The 16,754-nt window shown below is 40.9% G+C and overlaps 2 protein-coding genes across 6 annotated transcripts in view; one reads left to right on the top strand and one right to left on the bottom strand.

Annotated features, from left to right (window-relative positions):
• Positions 1-16,754, top strand: part of AKAP7 (A-kinase anchoring protein 7) — an 89,776-nt gene that overhangs the window by 18,922 nt on the left and 54,100 nt on the right. For all 5 annotated transcript variants that reach the window (XM_075414052.1, XM_075414050.1, XM_075414054.1 and 2 more), the window contains exon 6: positions 7,262-7,374. In XM_075414052.1, coding sequence (XP_075270167.1) covers positions 7,262-7,374 — 113 coding nt within the window. The remainder of the gene's footprint in view (positions 1-7,261; positions 7,375-16,754) is intronic.
• Positions 11,719-14,162, bottom strand: MSH5 (mutS homolog 5). The gene has a single exon (XM_009931912.2). The coding sequence runs from the start codon at positions 14,160-14,162 to the stop codon at positions 11,727-11,729; it is 2,436 nt and encodes an 811-aa protein (XP_009930214.2). The 3' UTR covers positions 11,719-11,726.

Raw genomic sequence — 16,754 nt, 5'->3', positions numbered from 1 at the left:
TAACTATTTCATTTGCTTTCGGTCCTTTGGTTTTAAGAAGTGTTGATTTGTTAGGTTAAATATTTTCATACAGTTAGGACTGCACTAGATAGACATGTAGTACACCTAACTAGTCATTTCCTTTAGTTTTAGATAAATGACATTTGGTGTAATCTCACTAAATTGATTTTCCTAACAGTCCGTACTAGAGAAAGAGAAATGGAAAGCGAGTCATACTGCCCATCTTCTCTCGGTGCACTACAGCTTTACTAAAGTATAAGCTGGGATTGCCGCCATACCAAAGCTGTCCAGCCCCTTTTGTTGTGCTGGGGATTTGTGCAGCCACATGGTGAATTCAGCTGTAGTTAATGTTTTTACCTTTGCCAGCTCATTTTTAACCTATTCACTTTGCCAGTGCAGTTTATAGCTGCATGACTGTCAGCACAAAAGACAGGAGCAGTGGCAGGCATGGGGCTGGAGAGGAACAGTCTGTTTTGTCAAGGATGGTGCTCTCTGAGCTTCTTGCAAGATTATGAAACCACACATTTAGCATCTATTTTACCGTGAGTTACATTGCCCTGACTTCAGAGAGCCTAGGGAAATAGTTCAGTTCAGTTAATTTAGTTCACTTTAGTTCCGGATGGCTGAAGCTAAGATAAATTAATTTTGCCCCTTGTCAGTTATTCTTAAGTCATTTCACATGATGGAAAGATTGAGAACTCAAAACTATTGTAATTTTCCATAAAAGCAACTGATTTGTACAAAGTGAACAAAAAGCTACTAGTCCAAATCTATAACAGTTGCATTGAAAATGTACTGCTGTGGCATGTTAAGATTTTCTTCTAGTCCATGTGCCTTTATAGTTCCTACTGATGTGTGTAGCACAACTTCACTGGGCTGTGTAGAAACTTGGCTCATCCACAGCAAGAAGAGAAGCATGCTCTAAAGTTGAAAGTGGCAGTGTTCTGCTGTCTCAAGAATGTAATTCTCGATGTCAGCAAATATATATATATATGCTGTGTTGTGTGATGCATACAACCAGCAGAAGAAAAACCCCAGTGATTCTTTTGTTGATTTCATTACAAGAGCTGAGACACTTATCTGCTGATAGTACTTACTTACGTGAAGGACTGATTCCAGTAGACCTGAGCATTGTTCATGCCTTTTGAGGTCTGGCTTCGGAGCGCTGTACTACAGTGCTTCTCCTGCCCTTGACTCTGCTGCTCTTCATGCAGGGTCTTAAAGTTTTGATCAACTGTGTGGAAGAAGTCAGAAAGAGTCTTTTCAGTTTGCTAAGAAACATGTGATTTGGCTGTATAATGGCATTTTCAGCAAAGTGCAGAGAGGGGCAGATACAAGGGGAAGAGTAAGGGTTTAACAGAAGGGAAGTTGGGGTAGCAGGAATAAGTAGAGGACCTGTTTGTAAGGCAAGGAGAAAGTAAATCTTACGGGAGGATTTTGGCATTTTACAGACCATGTAATCTCTAATTTGCTGTTGTGTACTCAGGTGGGACTGGAAGCAAATTTTTTAATTGTTGCAAGGAATTTATTCAATTAGTAGGGAGATTGAAGCCTCTGTTTGTCATAGTATTTTATCTTTGCACCTTGATGTTTATTATGGGTTTTATTCTCACTGTAGTTGTGTACTTGAAAGAATAAAACTAACTAAACATGTGCATGCCTGGCTTTGAATCTGCCATTTAATTTCTCCTTGATTGTTTATTATGAGATGTTTTTGTTAATATCCCTCTGTACAGAACATACAATGATCTAGCTGAAGGCCACTGAGCACTGCTGTATTTAATGAAACTGGATGCGCTGTTAACTGTGTTCATTGCCTTTGTTCCTCTAAAACACCCACTAGTGATCTTCACATTTACTCCTTAATGCCTGAAAGCAAGGGCAGCAAATGCTTTTAGATTTTCATTTACATTCTTCTTCATATTTTGCTGCCAAACACTGCATGACAATAACTGTGATACGTACCTTATTAAAATGAACCAGTAAGATAGGCTTTTTGTGGTTTCAAAGAAGGTACTATCACGCACTTCTTTCTGTGACTGCGACAGACTTTTAGGAAGTATTGGAATGGATTATAGTCAGTAAAAGAACCAGATTTCATCAGGAAGTCTGAAATTTCTGTTTCAGTCAAGCACTCCTACTCTTTGCATTATCACTGTTTGTCTTGTAAGGCTTACCTTACCTATCGGCATCTGTGCACAGAGTGGGAATTGCTTGGTCCAGCTGCTCCTTGGATCGTACTTTATGAATGAGCACATTTTTCCGCTATATACGTCTATGGTGATGGAGAGAAACAGAACAACCTGCACATACTGCTGATACATGTTTGAAATAACCATATAGCTCACTGATATATGACAATGGTACAGTGACAACTCACTGTAGAAAAGCCTAAGTAATATATAACCAAGTAGCAGTGGAAGAACCATTGGGAAATTAGCTTGACTCTGGTTTACCTTTTGGCACAGTGGAAAGCTGACTATTTGCAGAGAAATGCTAGTACTGATGGGGAGAAAAAATAGCCTCTTTTCATATGCAGAGAAGAGAAGCAAGACGTTTCCTTTTCTTACGTCCTGAAGATAAAAATCACCAGCACGTGAGGTAGTGACTGACTCTGTTTTAGCCAGCATTTTTTTTCATCAGAGACTGGGCTTTGCTGAGGTGTTCAGGAGTCAGTAGTTTTTGTCAGGCAGTAGCCAGGACACTCCTCAGGCTGACATTATCCTTCATAATGGTCTTAATGGTAGGATGTTGGAGAGTTTGGTGCTTGATGCAGCCTTTGATTATATCTTCCAAGCATAATATGATGTCTAAAATAATTTTTTTTAATTTGTGGGGCTGACCTCTGGTGACATATAGTTGAAGTCATGATAAATACTGGCATCTGAAATAGATGGCTTTGAGTTCTTCATTGCCTTGGAAATTTGCTCTTCTAAGGCTTTGCAAGTGCATTATTCTCAGTACTATTAGGAAAGGAAAGATGACAAAAAGAGCTTCTTTGTAAACCCCAAAGTTATGCTGATAGCCAACAGAATACTCTTAAAAAAAACCAGCTAAGAACTTAAAAATTTTAACATGATTTAATATGGTAAATTGTAGGTTATCTATGTTTAGCTTTGCTTCAGCTCCAAGTGTAAAGTAAAAAAAAAAAATTCAATAAAAAGATGGAATACTGTTTCTAAATTCTAAACCTTTTAATTGAAGGAACATGGTTTAGAGACAAGCAGAAATTGACAGACTGGAAGAACATTTACATACATAGCAGTTTTCCATATCTGATGAAGTCTTGGAAATCTGAAGATGGCCATTTGTATTACAGAATATGGCTCAATGTGCAATTTTTCTATGAATCATTCTGTATTGATCTAGCTGTTGAATTTTTGAGCCTTTCCAGTATATAGTGGTTTGATTAAGTTTCATTTCAAGTCTAATTATGGGGAAACAGTTGTCTAATGGATTCAGCCACATCCAATATAAGAGAGGCAGATTACATTCAGCAATTTTGACATTATAAAAATAAGGTACAAAATGGTATTGCAGAGTACTTCAAATTGCATGAAAGATGGTCTGAAAGCTGTCCAAAAATTTGTTCCAGGAAGTCATTGAGCTTGTAAAAATAGCCTTAACTTTTCTAGGGTATACTTTGAAGCTGCAAACATTGGTCAGCCTGAAACTAATAAGAGAAAACACAGATCTTGTTTGATTTTTCAGTCTAGCTATTAATGTCAATGTCTGGGGGAAAGATGGCAGGTCCTTGTTTGTTAAGATCCATGGGCATTGTCTGTCTATGATTCTTGTCACTGGCCTCTTAATTTCTTTCCATTCAGGCAATCCTCATCATAAACCTTAACCCTTGTGTATTTGCTCAGTCTTCAAATCCACTTCCATGCTGTCCTGCAAGCCTGGAAATTTCTCTTGCCCACAGCATCCATGCTTCCTTTGCCATTCCATTTAAAGCCCTTCTTGTGGCCACATCTTCAGAGAGCTGCATGGATATTAATAGCATTACATTATCTTTTAACCTTCCTGTGCTCTCAGGAAAACATTTCCCTTTGTTTCTTTTTCCCCCCTCCATCTACTCAGATTTATTTTTATTTTCATTAGCTTTGAAGAAGGAAACACTGTGCTAATTATGCTCGTAAGTCACCTTAATCAGTAAAATGTGACACTTAGCCTCAGTTTTGCAGTTTAGGTGATCTGTAGTACCAGCAAGTGTGGCCAATCTCTGGAGCCTGTGATGCTGAGTAAGTCTGTGCCGTGACAAAGCCATGTGAGAAGTCTGATCACCGTGAGAACATGCGTGGACACACACACATACACACACGTGAATCTATTAAATTTAAAATGGCAGTCTCTCTCTGAAAGTATGCTTTCTTTCCTCTGACCCAGTTTTTCATTATGCTTTTTCTTAATAAGAACTGCCAGGTATGAAAAAAGGGTGAATTTAGAAAGATAAATAGAAGCAGATACTGAACAAAGCTGTTTAGCACAAAATGAAGACACGCAGGCTGTGTGGTTGCTGTTCAGCAGTGCAAAGTGTAGGTGTCCTGCTGTCCCACTGTAACGCACGTTTATAGTGCCATACGATCCGTCTGCCCTGTTGAAAACACTGGGTTTAAAATCCTGTGATCAGATGTGCATTGGCAAACCACTGGTCTGACACTAAGCTCTTACTGGAGTTAGGGGGACACCGTTAGGGCTGCGAATCTTCACCAGGACAGATCTCAATTGCAGAGTGGGAGAAAAGACACTGCTTGGCATAAGACATGATGGCAGAAAGAATTTGAGCTTTTAGGGGAGACAGTCCACAAGACTGGGTCAGAATATCGCAGTGTAGTGTAAACCTGGTTTTGATAAGACTAATTCTTTTCTGGAACATCAAAGTCAGTAAGTCTCCAAATGATGCAGTTCAGAGAAACAAACAAAGGAACCAGAAAATATCTTTGTCAGAGATAATTTCAGTTTTAAATAAATGTAACATTTTATTAGCTTACTATCATCAGAAAATAAGCAGGCCATTGGATGTATGGAAATACATGTACACAATAACTGACAATTTGAACTTCCATATCTCAGTTTGAAGAAGCAGCAAACATTTATTTGTAGTCTTGTGTTTTGATATGTTAATCCCTTGTTCAGCAGCATTTGTGTGCACAGCTGCACAGTAGCTTAGTGGGGATTCAGTGTAAATTTAGACCAGACACAATTTAAAATAATACAAGTAGGTAAGCTGTGCTTCTACAGATACATAGTAGGCCTATAGATCTCGATACAGATCTATAGAGCTGTATAGCAGTTATGCTTGCATATGGACATATACATACATGGGTCATGGGGGCAGAGAGAGAGAGAATGGGCACAAACCGAAACACCAGAGGGTCCCTCTAAACATCAGGAAACACTTGTGTACTGTGAAAGTGACTGAGTGCAGGCACAGGCTGCCTAGGGAGGCTGTGGAGTCTCTGTCCTTGGAGAGATGCAAAACCCATCCAGACATGGCCTTGCTCGAGCAGAGAGGTTGGACCAGGTAACCTCTAGAGGTCCCTTCCCACCTCAGCCATTCTGGAAGGTTATTTTCAGCATCTGCCGTAGAAATATGGCCCCTATTGCCATTGTGTAAATGTGTCATAAGTTTTAATCTGGTTATCCTTTCGGCATCCTCTGAGTTAGAATAAAAGGTTGGGCTAATTCTTTGTTGTAAAATGCATCAGCATCTTATAGGTGTGAAGTGAAGGTTGAAAGAGAATTTTCAAGTGGGCCTATTTAAGAGATGGCATTTGGGTCTTTGATTTCCCTGGCTTCTTTCAAAATCCCAGCTTTAGTTGCATAGACTGTGGAACGTAAAGTTATAAATCATATGCAGCAGAGAAAGAGAAGTGAATTTTGATCTCCAGGTCCTAAGTGAATACGCTGAGCTTCTTCTAGAACTTTTCTGTTGCAAAGTAATGCATAAACTTGTAAGTGTGATTTCAAAGTAGCTCACTGAAATAGTTACTATAGAAAACAAAAAATGGTAAGAGTAAGGACTCTGGAATGACATGTTACGAGCGCGAACTGGCAGACTTGCGCTAGCCGGCTTTGTATGCCTATATTCCTCTTCCTTGGGCCTTCCCTAATTTTTTTTTCAGCCAGCTGTGCTGTTCTCCTCCCAGTGTAATGCATTTTCTCCCAGGTGGTAGAATAAAGCACTGGATCTTTCTGTTACAGTTGAACTATCAAGCCAAAAAATAATACACTTAAATGCAAGTACATTGTTATGGTAAGGGTTGATTATATTCATGTGATAGGATTGATTTCCCCGCCCCTCCCCATTTTGATTTTAGTTCAAGGATAGTATGAGTCAGCTAGACCTACAGCTAGTGAAAAATTGGAAGTTGTATTTGCAAAGGAAAAAAAAAATTATTTTGCAGTTTTTCTGTTTTTTCAGTAATAGAAATATTCTACTTACTAGTATTATTTTTGCTACAGGTTTTATCAATTTTATCTAAACCTTTTTTCAAAATTATAACAAATTTTTCACATAAAGCATTTCAGTGAAAAGAAATATGGAACATAATTCAAAAGTTATACTGAAATTTAGTTCCGAGAAACGAAACATTACATTGGGCAGATGAGTTGGGAAATAGTAAACTAGGTCAGTGTAGTAGAGTTGCTTTTGCCTGGACTGTAGACAGATAAAAGTGTACGTTAAAAACAGGAAATTAGCTTGGAAGGCAACAGTGAAGCTTAGAAAAACAAACAGAAGTCATCAGCATACCTGGTTTGTTCTCCAGTTCTGCCACATAAATCCAGTGCCAGAAATTAGAGCTTTCAATTTCAGATTTCCTTTGGTCTGAGTGAGAGATTACCCAAATAGAGATAATAGAACTCACCACAGAATAGTGTTTTTGAAGAAAGACAATTCTGTTACATACTCAAGAGTGTTCCTGAAGTTTCCAAAACTTCCAGTGAGAGTAACTCCTGAACACTGCTAACGTCAAGTTGCTGTTTTGATAGCAAAAGCAGACAGCATGAACAGCTTTCTAATTGCCATTATTTTAGTAAAGCCAAAGTTGTGGCCAATATTAACTGCAAATATAAGACTATTTTCACGTGAAATAATATGTACCTTTGACGTTAACTAGAAATCTCTCTGCTTTTTAGTACTCATCATCGTTTCTTTTATGTGGAGTGGCTGTGACTCATACTACAGCTGAAAGCACATTTTTAAGCATTCTGTCCTGTAATATCTTTGTACCTCTACATTTTTCTCCCCCCTCAGAGACTATGAAGAAGATATTTCAAGAAAAGGGCATCTCGGCAGGAGAAGAAAGAGCTTTTAAACCACATCTGACCTTCATGAAGTTGTCAAAATCAACACAGCTACGTAAGCAGGTGAGCTCATATTTCACATAGCTCAGCAGCAATCCAGAAAGTTTAATTCGGAGACGAATAAAGGAGTTGCTTATGCTATAGCATCATACTTTCTACTTTGTAACCAGCTGAAGAGGTAAGACTACCATATAAACAGTAGTCCTGTACTGTACTTGAAGTTACCACTCTCGATATTCTCAGTACAGTAATATCATGGTCTTGTCTCTTTTGTGAAAGCAGGCAAGAGCAAAGGATGAAAGTACTTGTTCAAAATTATGTAATTATTATTATGGTGTAGATTATATGCATGCAGTTTGTTTGGATAGTTTTGTTACTGTATATGAGAAAATAAGCAAATAAAGAGTGGAGTTTGTATTTGGATTATGCATAATGGGCAGACTGTCAGTTCCCTCTATTGAATATGCTTTGGTGAATTTCAGAGTAGTGGTGAAAGACATCTTCTATATTGTCTCTTGCAGGCAGTTATTTCTTACCTGTTTATTAGCTTTTTTCACAAAATACACAAATACATAAAAGTGGAATGTAACTGTGGTGATAAATATATAGAATCACTACTAGTGGATGTAGTTTTTTATTTTATACTAATTTAACAGTAATATTGTAGTATTTAACATAAGGTATATGTCCTTTTTTTTTTTTGCTGATATTATATGGAATGTTTTATGTGATCCTTTAACATTGAACAGGAAAATAATTTTCAAAAAATATGTTTTTAAATAAAAATGAAGTACATAATACTTTAAATTGATTTTTTTCCTTAATAGTAAGCAGTAAAGAAAAATATGTTAGAATTTCATTAGAAATAACTAAAAAATGCTGAAGGTGCACATTTTAATTAAGTAGTATTGTGAAATCAGTTGGAAGAAGGCAGTGAGACTTGAGATCAAGAAACTTCAAGGGCACATATGCTTGCTCTGAAACAGAAATAAGAACTTGTACACAGGTTGTAGATGGTATATTATAGCTGTTACATTTGTAAGCTTAGATAAGCTTTTGTTTGTATTAACAGTTGTTTTTTTAAAACATTTTAAAAATGCATAGCTCTTCTAGAATATCAGCTGTTCAGTAATTTAACTCTTTGGTTCAAATGTCTGAGATAATCAGGGTGGGGTTTTTGCCATTCTGTTCTTTGGTTGTGTTTTGGCTGGTGGTTTGGGTTGTTCACGTTTATCTACCTGGGATGAACTGTTAACCAGGATGCATACTTTCTGTGTTCTGATATCCACTGCTGCTGACAGAACCAGGTCAGTGTCATTCTAGATCATCTTCCTTAGTCCTCCATAATGCTGGATAATACATATGGTATTCTAAAGACACACTGTATAGAAAGATACTATGTATTAAAAATCTGTGAATTTTTCTCTGTCAATCCACTGTCAGGCATAAGCATAGGTCTTTACTATGATTTTTTGTTTCCTTGTGTCCATGCATTTAGTGAGCTAGTTTCATCCATTTACTGAAAACAGTAAATAAAACCATGAAACATAAAAGGAATAACTATTTTGTAGTACATTTTAACATAATGTCTAATTGCACTTTCAGATCACACAACAGTATGAAAAACAAGAAAGGGGGAGTGGGTGAAGATTACGTGAGAAAGCATATAAAAGAGCAAATAGAACTAAACTAGTTGAGTATAGTTCACAGCTATAGCTTTATAACTATATTAATATTTTTTTTAAATGTAAGTGTTCTTATTTGAAGGAAAACTCTGTTAAGCCACTTTCCTCATAATGACATCTAAATTCCACTGAAGTTATCTTTTTTTGGGGGAGGAAATCTATTTTTCAAACCTTAATATAGCTACAGGCATTTTTGAAATGCATATATTCCGAAAAGATTTTAACTTTCCCAAATTGTTGCTGGTATTTACAAAGCAAAGAGTTTGAGAATTCAAAATGAATCAAGATCTCAAGAAGTCAGCTTTCCACTTTGAAGGCACAGCATTAAGCTAAAAATGGTAAGTGCAAAATACTTGGAAACAGACATTAATAAAGGATAAAAATGTTAGGTAAAGTGTTAGAAAAGAGCTATGTGGGTTGCTGTACCCCCTCCAGCTTCTCAGGTTAAACTTACCTATTGAGAAGCGGGAGCAACTCATTCTTCATGCTTAGTTGGACAATTCTGAGATCAAATGTGCCACTGAAAACTTCCCCAAAATAAGGAGGTACAGTGTGCCTCTAGGTGTGCTTGTGGAATGAGATAAAAGGATATCATTTACTTGCACAGGTTTAGCTATTTCCACAGTTGTTTGAATGATAAGAATCTTCTGTACAAATAACCTAATGAAACACAATGAAAGAAACAACTGGGGTTTTGCACTTGAAGATAACCTTTCTATTCCTGCTTCTCTCATTAGCCGGCTACGTTGCCACAGGTCAGTCACAACCCCTCTGTTTTTCATTTGTCCAGACTGGTGTTTATTTCAGGGCGTGTTGTGAGGCACACTTGACAAATGCTGAATGACATTTGGAGATTCTTTGATACCTAGTGCTGTCAGAACTGCAAATACTGTGAAATGTATTTCATAAGTAGAAGATGACTGACAGCTAAATTGGTCTGGTAGCATCTGCTTAATTAGTAAGGACTATTTCCTTAGACTAGACAGTGGTTGACAAGAAAAAAAATGCCAAAAATATAGTTTATTAATATTTATTATATGATATTCTTTTGTACAGTATATCTTTAGAATGCTGTACATATAATTCGTAAAAAAGAATATATTAGAAAAATCTGCTTGTATTTACACCAATTCCAAGTGTTCTACAAGGCCTGATTCACTGTTACCATTCAACTTCAATGGTAACATCATCAAGATGCTAGATATTATTTTGCAGACAGTATTATGACGATTGCACTGGAAATAGCAGTAACTGCATGATTTAATAATTTATGCTTGTATTTTTTAATGTAAATTATGTTAAACTTCTGCCACTATCCTAGTTTCATATAGAGATAACATAAGATACTTATTTTGTAATAATAATTCCTGCATCATAAAGGAGGAAATTCCGCACTGAATCAAACCCAAAGCAGTGTCTCCAAACTCAGATCTTTTTGATGTGCTTTCACATTCATCTTTTTGCTATCTTCAGCTAGACATACCAGATAAGATGTTTAATACTGATAATTATGCAGTTAATTACTTTTTTCTCATGTAAATTTTCTCTCAATTTATGTGACTAATATTTTTGGCTTCCTGAAATCAAATATAGCTAAAGAGACGTGTATCGGCTGATGTGTTTTATTAGCCATACTATAAAAGCAGTTACAGCAAGCTTTGGCAGTCAGACAATAAGCTAATGTCTCTTATGTCTTATTTAGATAAGGAATCTCAGGTACTTATCTCATTGCAGGAAAGGTTATTACTTCTATAGTACTTACATATCGTGTCTCCTGCTTCATTAATTTCATAATGATTTTTTGTTGCATATGCATACATCAAACACGGTGTTCAGTAAAGATTCTGCACATGACAAGAGAAGTGAAAGGGAATCCTCCCCTTCTGGTATTATTTCTTTAATATTTACTCCATACTGGAAAGTAGAATCTAAACTGTGGATTTCTGTCTTACATCCCTAGTATATTTTTCATTTTCCTAGAATTGTAATTTTGCTTTTATTTATACCCATATGGCACATATACATAGTCGTACCATATAGGACCTTAGGAGAAGAGAGCAATTCTCAGTAAAACCAAAGCATTTCTGTTTATCAGTCCCCGCTGATTTTGACCTCCCAGCATTCTTTTTATAATAACTCCTGGGATCTCTGGCATTTTGGACAGAAATGCTGGTATAAGACAAGCCACAGAGCTCATTAAATCCCTCTGTATTTTGATTTATCAGCTTCTGCGTCGGTGGTTTGCATTGTGACAACTGTTACTTGCTGATTACGGGAGTGTGAGGCACATACTTACTTGGAATCTTTGATGCTGATCCTAAAATGGCTGAAACGATTACTTTGGCACAATACAAAATAATAAACACTTTGCTTTCACAGTCTTATGAGACCAGCAGAAATGTTTTGTGATTTTTTTTTTACAGTATTTTTTTAATCTGAAGGTCTAACAACAGGGGCTGAAAATGCACAAACTGGGTGACCCAACAGCTGGAAGAGGTTCTTGAATTCTCGTCTTTCAGTTTTTCTGCTTTCGTATCATACAACATATTGCAGAGATGTGTAACTACACTACTTGTTTTAAGCAAGAAGAAAGGACATACACTGTAGACAGTTTGTTACAGGCTAAATGCAGTGTGAGGTGTTCGTCATAGTGATAATTCTTTAAATTACCAAACTGCCCTACTGAACATGGTAGATACGATGTAATCTTTGCTTTTGCACATACTGCTGTTACAGGACTGAGGCTGCAGAAGGCAGCACCTCTGTACGCATGAACTCTTCTAAGTCCACGTGGGGATCATCAAGGTCTAGGCAAAGAAACTTTTCCACAACAGACTTGCATTTTTCCATGCGATCTTCTTTTGAAGGATGATCAATCTGTTTGATAGGTTTTCCATTGCGAATCAGTTCTGACACTTCCACTCCTCTTTCAATAATTTTGGCTGGCATTCCTGCTAATGCAGCGATATTGGCAGCATGACTAACAGTGGACATGCCCTGTTTGATCTGATAGAAGAATATCAGCTCATCTCCATCTTGGTGGGTCTCCATGGTCAGGTACTCCAGAAGAGGTGTGTCAGGCAGGAGTTCTAGCTGCATTAAACTGTGAAAATTAGTGGAGACAAAGACCTGCGGACACTGGGTTCCTTGACTGATCCAGTACCTCAGCACAGCAGCCAGAAGGGACAGGCCATCCAGTGTGTTGGTCCCTTTACCAAACTCATCAATAAGTACCAAGGACCTCTCTGTGGCATTGTTTACTGCCTTGGCAACCTGGTTAAGATCAATCATGAAAGTAGAGAGCCCTACAGAAACTGATTCCCTACTGTGGATTCTTGTGTAAATCCCATCAATTACTCCAATCTCTGCCTCTGCTGCAGGGACATAACTGCCAATTAGAGCCATGAATACTATAAGACCTACTTGCTTTAAGTAGACGCTCTTTCCGGATGAGTTGGGCCCTGTGATGATCTTTATTCGTCTGGTAGCCTCGCCACTGTTGACAGGATTGGCCACAAAAGTCTTTGCACAGAGTTCCATGAGTGGATGTCTTCCATCCTTGATGTGGAAGCCATGGCGGTGAGTAAAGTGTGGCCGGCAGTAGGCGTTCTCCCGGGCCATCACTGCCAAAGCTAGAAGCACATCTAGGTGTGCAGTATACTCAATCACACTGTTAAGCACTTCAGACTTCTCCAAGATCTTTGTCTGCAGCTGGTGCATAATAAATGTTTCCTGGTCTCTGATCTCACAGTGCAAGTCACCCAGCAGGCTGTCTAGCTCCTTAGTCCTAGCACTTCTGTAGTGCAGTTTATCTTCTGACAAGAACATGAAGTCCAAGCCTTTGATTTCGAAGTCACTCTTATCCACCATAGTTGGTAGCCGTGGAATGGAGAGAAGGAACCCGATCAAAGGAATGTAGATCACACAACAGGAGGGAATATGATTGTCCAAGGTCTCCAGCTCTTTTTGTGCCACTTCTGTAAGGAAGTCTGACAGTCCCATCAGCTTTCGTTTCTTCTCATCGATGGTGGGGTCCACATTGGGCCTGACAGTGAAGCGGTTCTCTGACATGCTGCCTTCGAAGTCCACCACTTTGCTGATCAGATTAGCAATGTAGTGCAGATCATCAGTGAAAACACGTGAAATGGTCTGAAAGAGTTCAATAGTCTTGGGCAGAGAACGACATGTGTCTCTAAGGCACACTGCACTGTACACTGTCTTGTAGAGTGCCTGCCAATCACTAACTTTTGTGTGGGAAAGAGTCATTCTTTTTAGAATCAGAGGCACATTTTTAATGTTTTTGAGGCAACCTTGAAGAGTGAGGACTGTTTCATGGTTCTGAGCGAGCAGGAAGAAGTGGATAACATCTAGCCGTTTGTTCAGCTCTGTCAAGTTCCGAGTAGGTCGTGTGAGCCACAGCCTCAGCAGTTTTTGTCCCCATTTGCACCTGCAGCGGTTTAAAATTCCATATAAACTGAATCCTTCTTTTAAACCACTGGACAGCTTGTACACAGAAGGATGGATATCACTTTTAAATATCTGCAGGACACAGTAAGCATCTTCATCCATATTCACAATATCTGACAGCACAAACTTTTTAAAGGCCAAAATAGGAACTGCAACAGTGCTTTCTTCGAGTTCAACTCCAACCCTTCTCCTGTCTAGGAACTTGAGGAGTCCCCCTAGGGCTCGTATCATGAGTGGGCTCTCAAAAGGGATAATTGAAGATAAGTAGAGAATTTTCTCTGTTGCAGTCATATGAGGTGGGATAAATGGAAATTTCCTAGACAGGATCCGTTGCTTGCTGACTTCTAAGCCAAAATCTATGTTAGGAAACAGGACAATTTCTGGTTTTCCTACATCTTTATCAACAGCAGTAGCTGTTAGGCTGGTCAGGAATTTGGCAATATTCTGGTCCTGTTTTGCACTGGTCACTATGCATTGAGGATTAACTTCCCCAATCACTTTATGCAGTAGCTTGAGGTCTTCATTATCAGGTATGTCAGGCATGAAGTAGACTGAGCAGTCTTCTGTATCATAATAAGTAATTGCAAGCTGCCCTGCATACCACAAAACAGACATGTGTGTCTCGGAGCACTCCTGGTCCTCTTGTTCAGGCCCGAGCGGTGGTGGCAAGGCACAACTCGTGGCTGATGTGGCACTCATTCTGTTGGAGAAAGATATTTTTATTCACAACTCATCCAAAAAGTCCTGAGAAGTAACTGTAATTGACAACAGCAGGCTAACACTCATTCTTCCAACCCTGGAGGAACAGAGATGCTACCAGGCATTAAAGACAGATGTTACCTGTCCAAGTGAGAAGATGCAGCCAGTAACTACAGCCGCCATCTTGCTGCCAAACAAGGTGTAACTGAGCTAACTAACAGCAATGTTGGAACAGTTTTACAGTTTTTCTTTGTGTCCTTATTTTAGTATGTATGTATGTATGCGCAAATACCCATCGATATGGTAACATATGTGCACATGTATGTACATGTACAAATCATGCTCCCTGGGGGGTCTGGGACACCGCCCTGCACTGACCGCAGCTCCTCACAGCGGTGCACCCACATAAGCTGGTCGTCGTTTCAGGGTCCCACCCCGGCCTCTGTGCAGCACCGTCCCACAGCACCGGTTTCTGTCCAAGCACGTAACCCGCTGCTGGAAGAGTTTCCCCTGCGGAGCCCCCAGTCGCTGTCAGCTGCTCACTGCCTACCCGCTCTCTGCTCGCCCGCTCACGGGCAACTCCTCTCGGCTGCTGCGTCCCCTTGCAGCCCACAGGTTTTGCCTTGACCCCCTCCCGTCCCCCTCCGGGCAGGTGCTTGGCGCTCCCTGCGCTCGGGCCTCCCGGGCGCCGGCTCCTGTCAGGAAGGCCCCGCGCTGAGGCGCTGAGCCCCGTCTGGGCAGCCAGGCCGCGGCCGCCATCCCGCCCCGCCCCTGCCGCGCTGCCGTTCACCGGCGGGGGGCCCGGGGCAGCCCTCTCCCGGCAGCGGGGAATGGCCCCCCAACCTCCCGCGCGGCCTCCCGGCGGAGGGGGAGCACCCCTCGGGCCTCGAGGTGCTGCCGCCAGCCCCTGCCCTGTCGCCGCCTCCCTGGCCGGCCTGAGGCGGGGGAGAGGACGCTGCTGGAAGAAGCCCCCTGAGCAGCCCAGCCCGCCAGGCAGCGAGGGACGCCGGGCGTCTGCGTCTCGGTGACCTGCCTGTGCTCCCGCGGGACCCGCGGCCGTCCCTGCCAGCTGCCCGGCTCCCCGCTGCCCGCCTGCAACCCCTCGCCTTTGGAGAGCGGGGCGTGCGGTGCTGGGAGGCGGGCACTTTGGCTGCGGGGTGTGGTACGTGGAGGCTGAAGCCACTCGCGGGGACATTGGGCGCCTTGCTTTGCAGCCGTGTTAAGGCCTGCACCCCTCAGCCTTCCTGCCCTGGTCCCGCGAAGGGGCAGGCGCTGCCCGGCGGCCTGCTGATGGCAGACGCGGGGAGCCAGGCAGCTGGGGCTTTAGCTGCGGGCTGGGGACGGCAGGCTGCACCTTCCCCGCCTGCCAGCGGATGAGGCATGGACGGCAGGTTAACAGACACGACAGGGCTTCCAAATGCTGTCCCCTTGGTGCCCTGCCAGTCTTGTGAGAGCGCTGCAGGCAGCGCCTCTCCAGGCCACCTCACACAGCAGTGTTCCTTTACAGCCGTCCATGCGTTACAGTGCTTCCTCGGGAGGCAGCTGTCCTCCTCCCTTTCCAGCACCAAATGCGTCAAAATGGCCTCTCAAGTACTCTGTTTCTCACCCTTCCGCAATTATGGCCTATCTCTATAATCAGCATCTATAACTTACCCATGTGGGAACAACTCTTCCCTTTCATCTCCACTGCTCCAAACCCTTTCAACTGAGAAATGAACCGCGGCCTTCCCTGCACCTTGGTTGTTTCATCCTTTCACATCTCACTGCAGCCATTGCAAACAGTGCTCCAGAAATTGCTCCAAGTTGCTAAAAATATCGTACAGTTTTTCCATGGCTGCTTTTCCAAATGTCTTTCAGTAGTGCATCACAAGCATAATTCAGTTCCTGAGCATTCAACATTTGATTCACACCTTACCAATCTGTTCTTGACAAGCAACATCCCAACCTCTTGTAAATGGTATTTTTTTATTGGAACATGAAGTGGTGATTTTGATCTTTTCCTCATTTCGTTCCAGGAGTACTCAAGGCTTCACATTTTGACAAGTGTTCTCCTGACTGAAAAGGTCTTTTTTTATTGCTGATTGATGTGTAAATGTATTTCAAAGAACCGTCAGCCAAAAAGCAAAGAATGATGATTTAATTTCAAAATAACCTTACTACATAAGGACTAATCTAGCCATAGAATATAAAATTTTAAATAATGACAGTGAAGCTAGAGTAAATGTCGACTTCCAAGGAGATGGTGTACCTGAAATGAAAAGCATCCACCGCTAGATGTCATGGCTTCAGAGAGAGAGGAAATGGAAAGGCATTTCTGACCTTCTCTGCATTAGACTTTAGGGACCAGAAGTCTAATTTAGTAAAGAGACGTAGAAGTCTCTAAATCGGAGAAAGCCCACCTTGCACAGGAGTAGCTGTGAATGAAGCACTGCAAGAAATGTGTGCGTGTGATGCTCAGGTGAACAGACATAGTGTAAGGGTGTGAGGAGGGAGACAGTGTCTGTCCCCTTGAGGGTGTCTGGTGAAGGACCTTTTCAGTGCAGAAGGGGATAAGAAAAGGATGCGGCCCTCAACAACACATACAGAGACACA

The sequence above is a fragment of the Opisthocomus hoazin genome, chromosome 2 (genome assembly GCF_030867145.1).
Source record: "Opisthocomus hoazin isolate bOpiHoa1 chromosome 2, bOpiHoa1.hap1, whole genome shotgun sequence".
Classification (NCBI taxonomy): domain Eukaryota; kingdom Metazoa; phylum Chordata; class Aves; order Opisthocomiformes; family Opisthocomidae; genus Opisthocomus; species Opisthocomus hoazin.
This window is presented reverse-complemented; position numbering and strand designations above follow the sequence as displayed.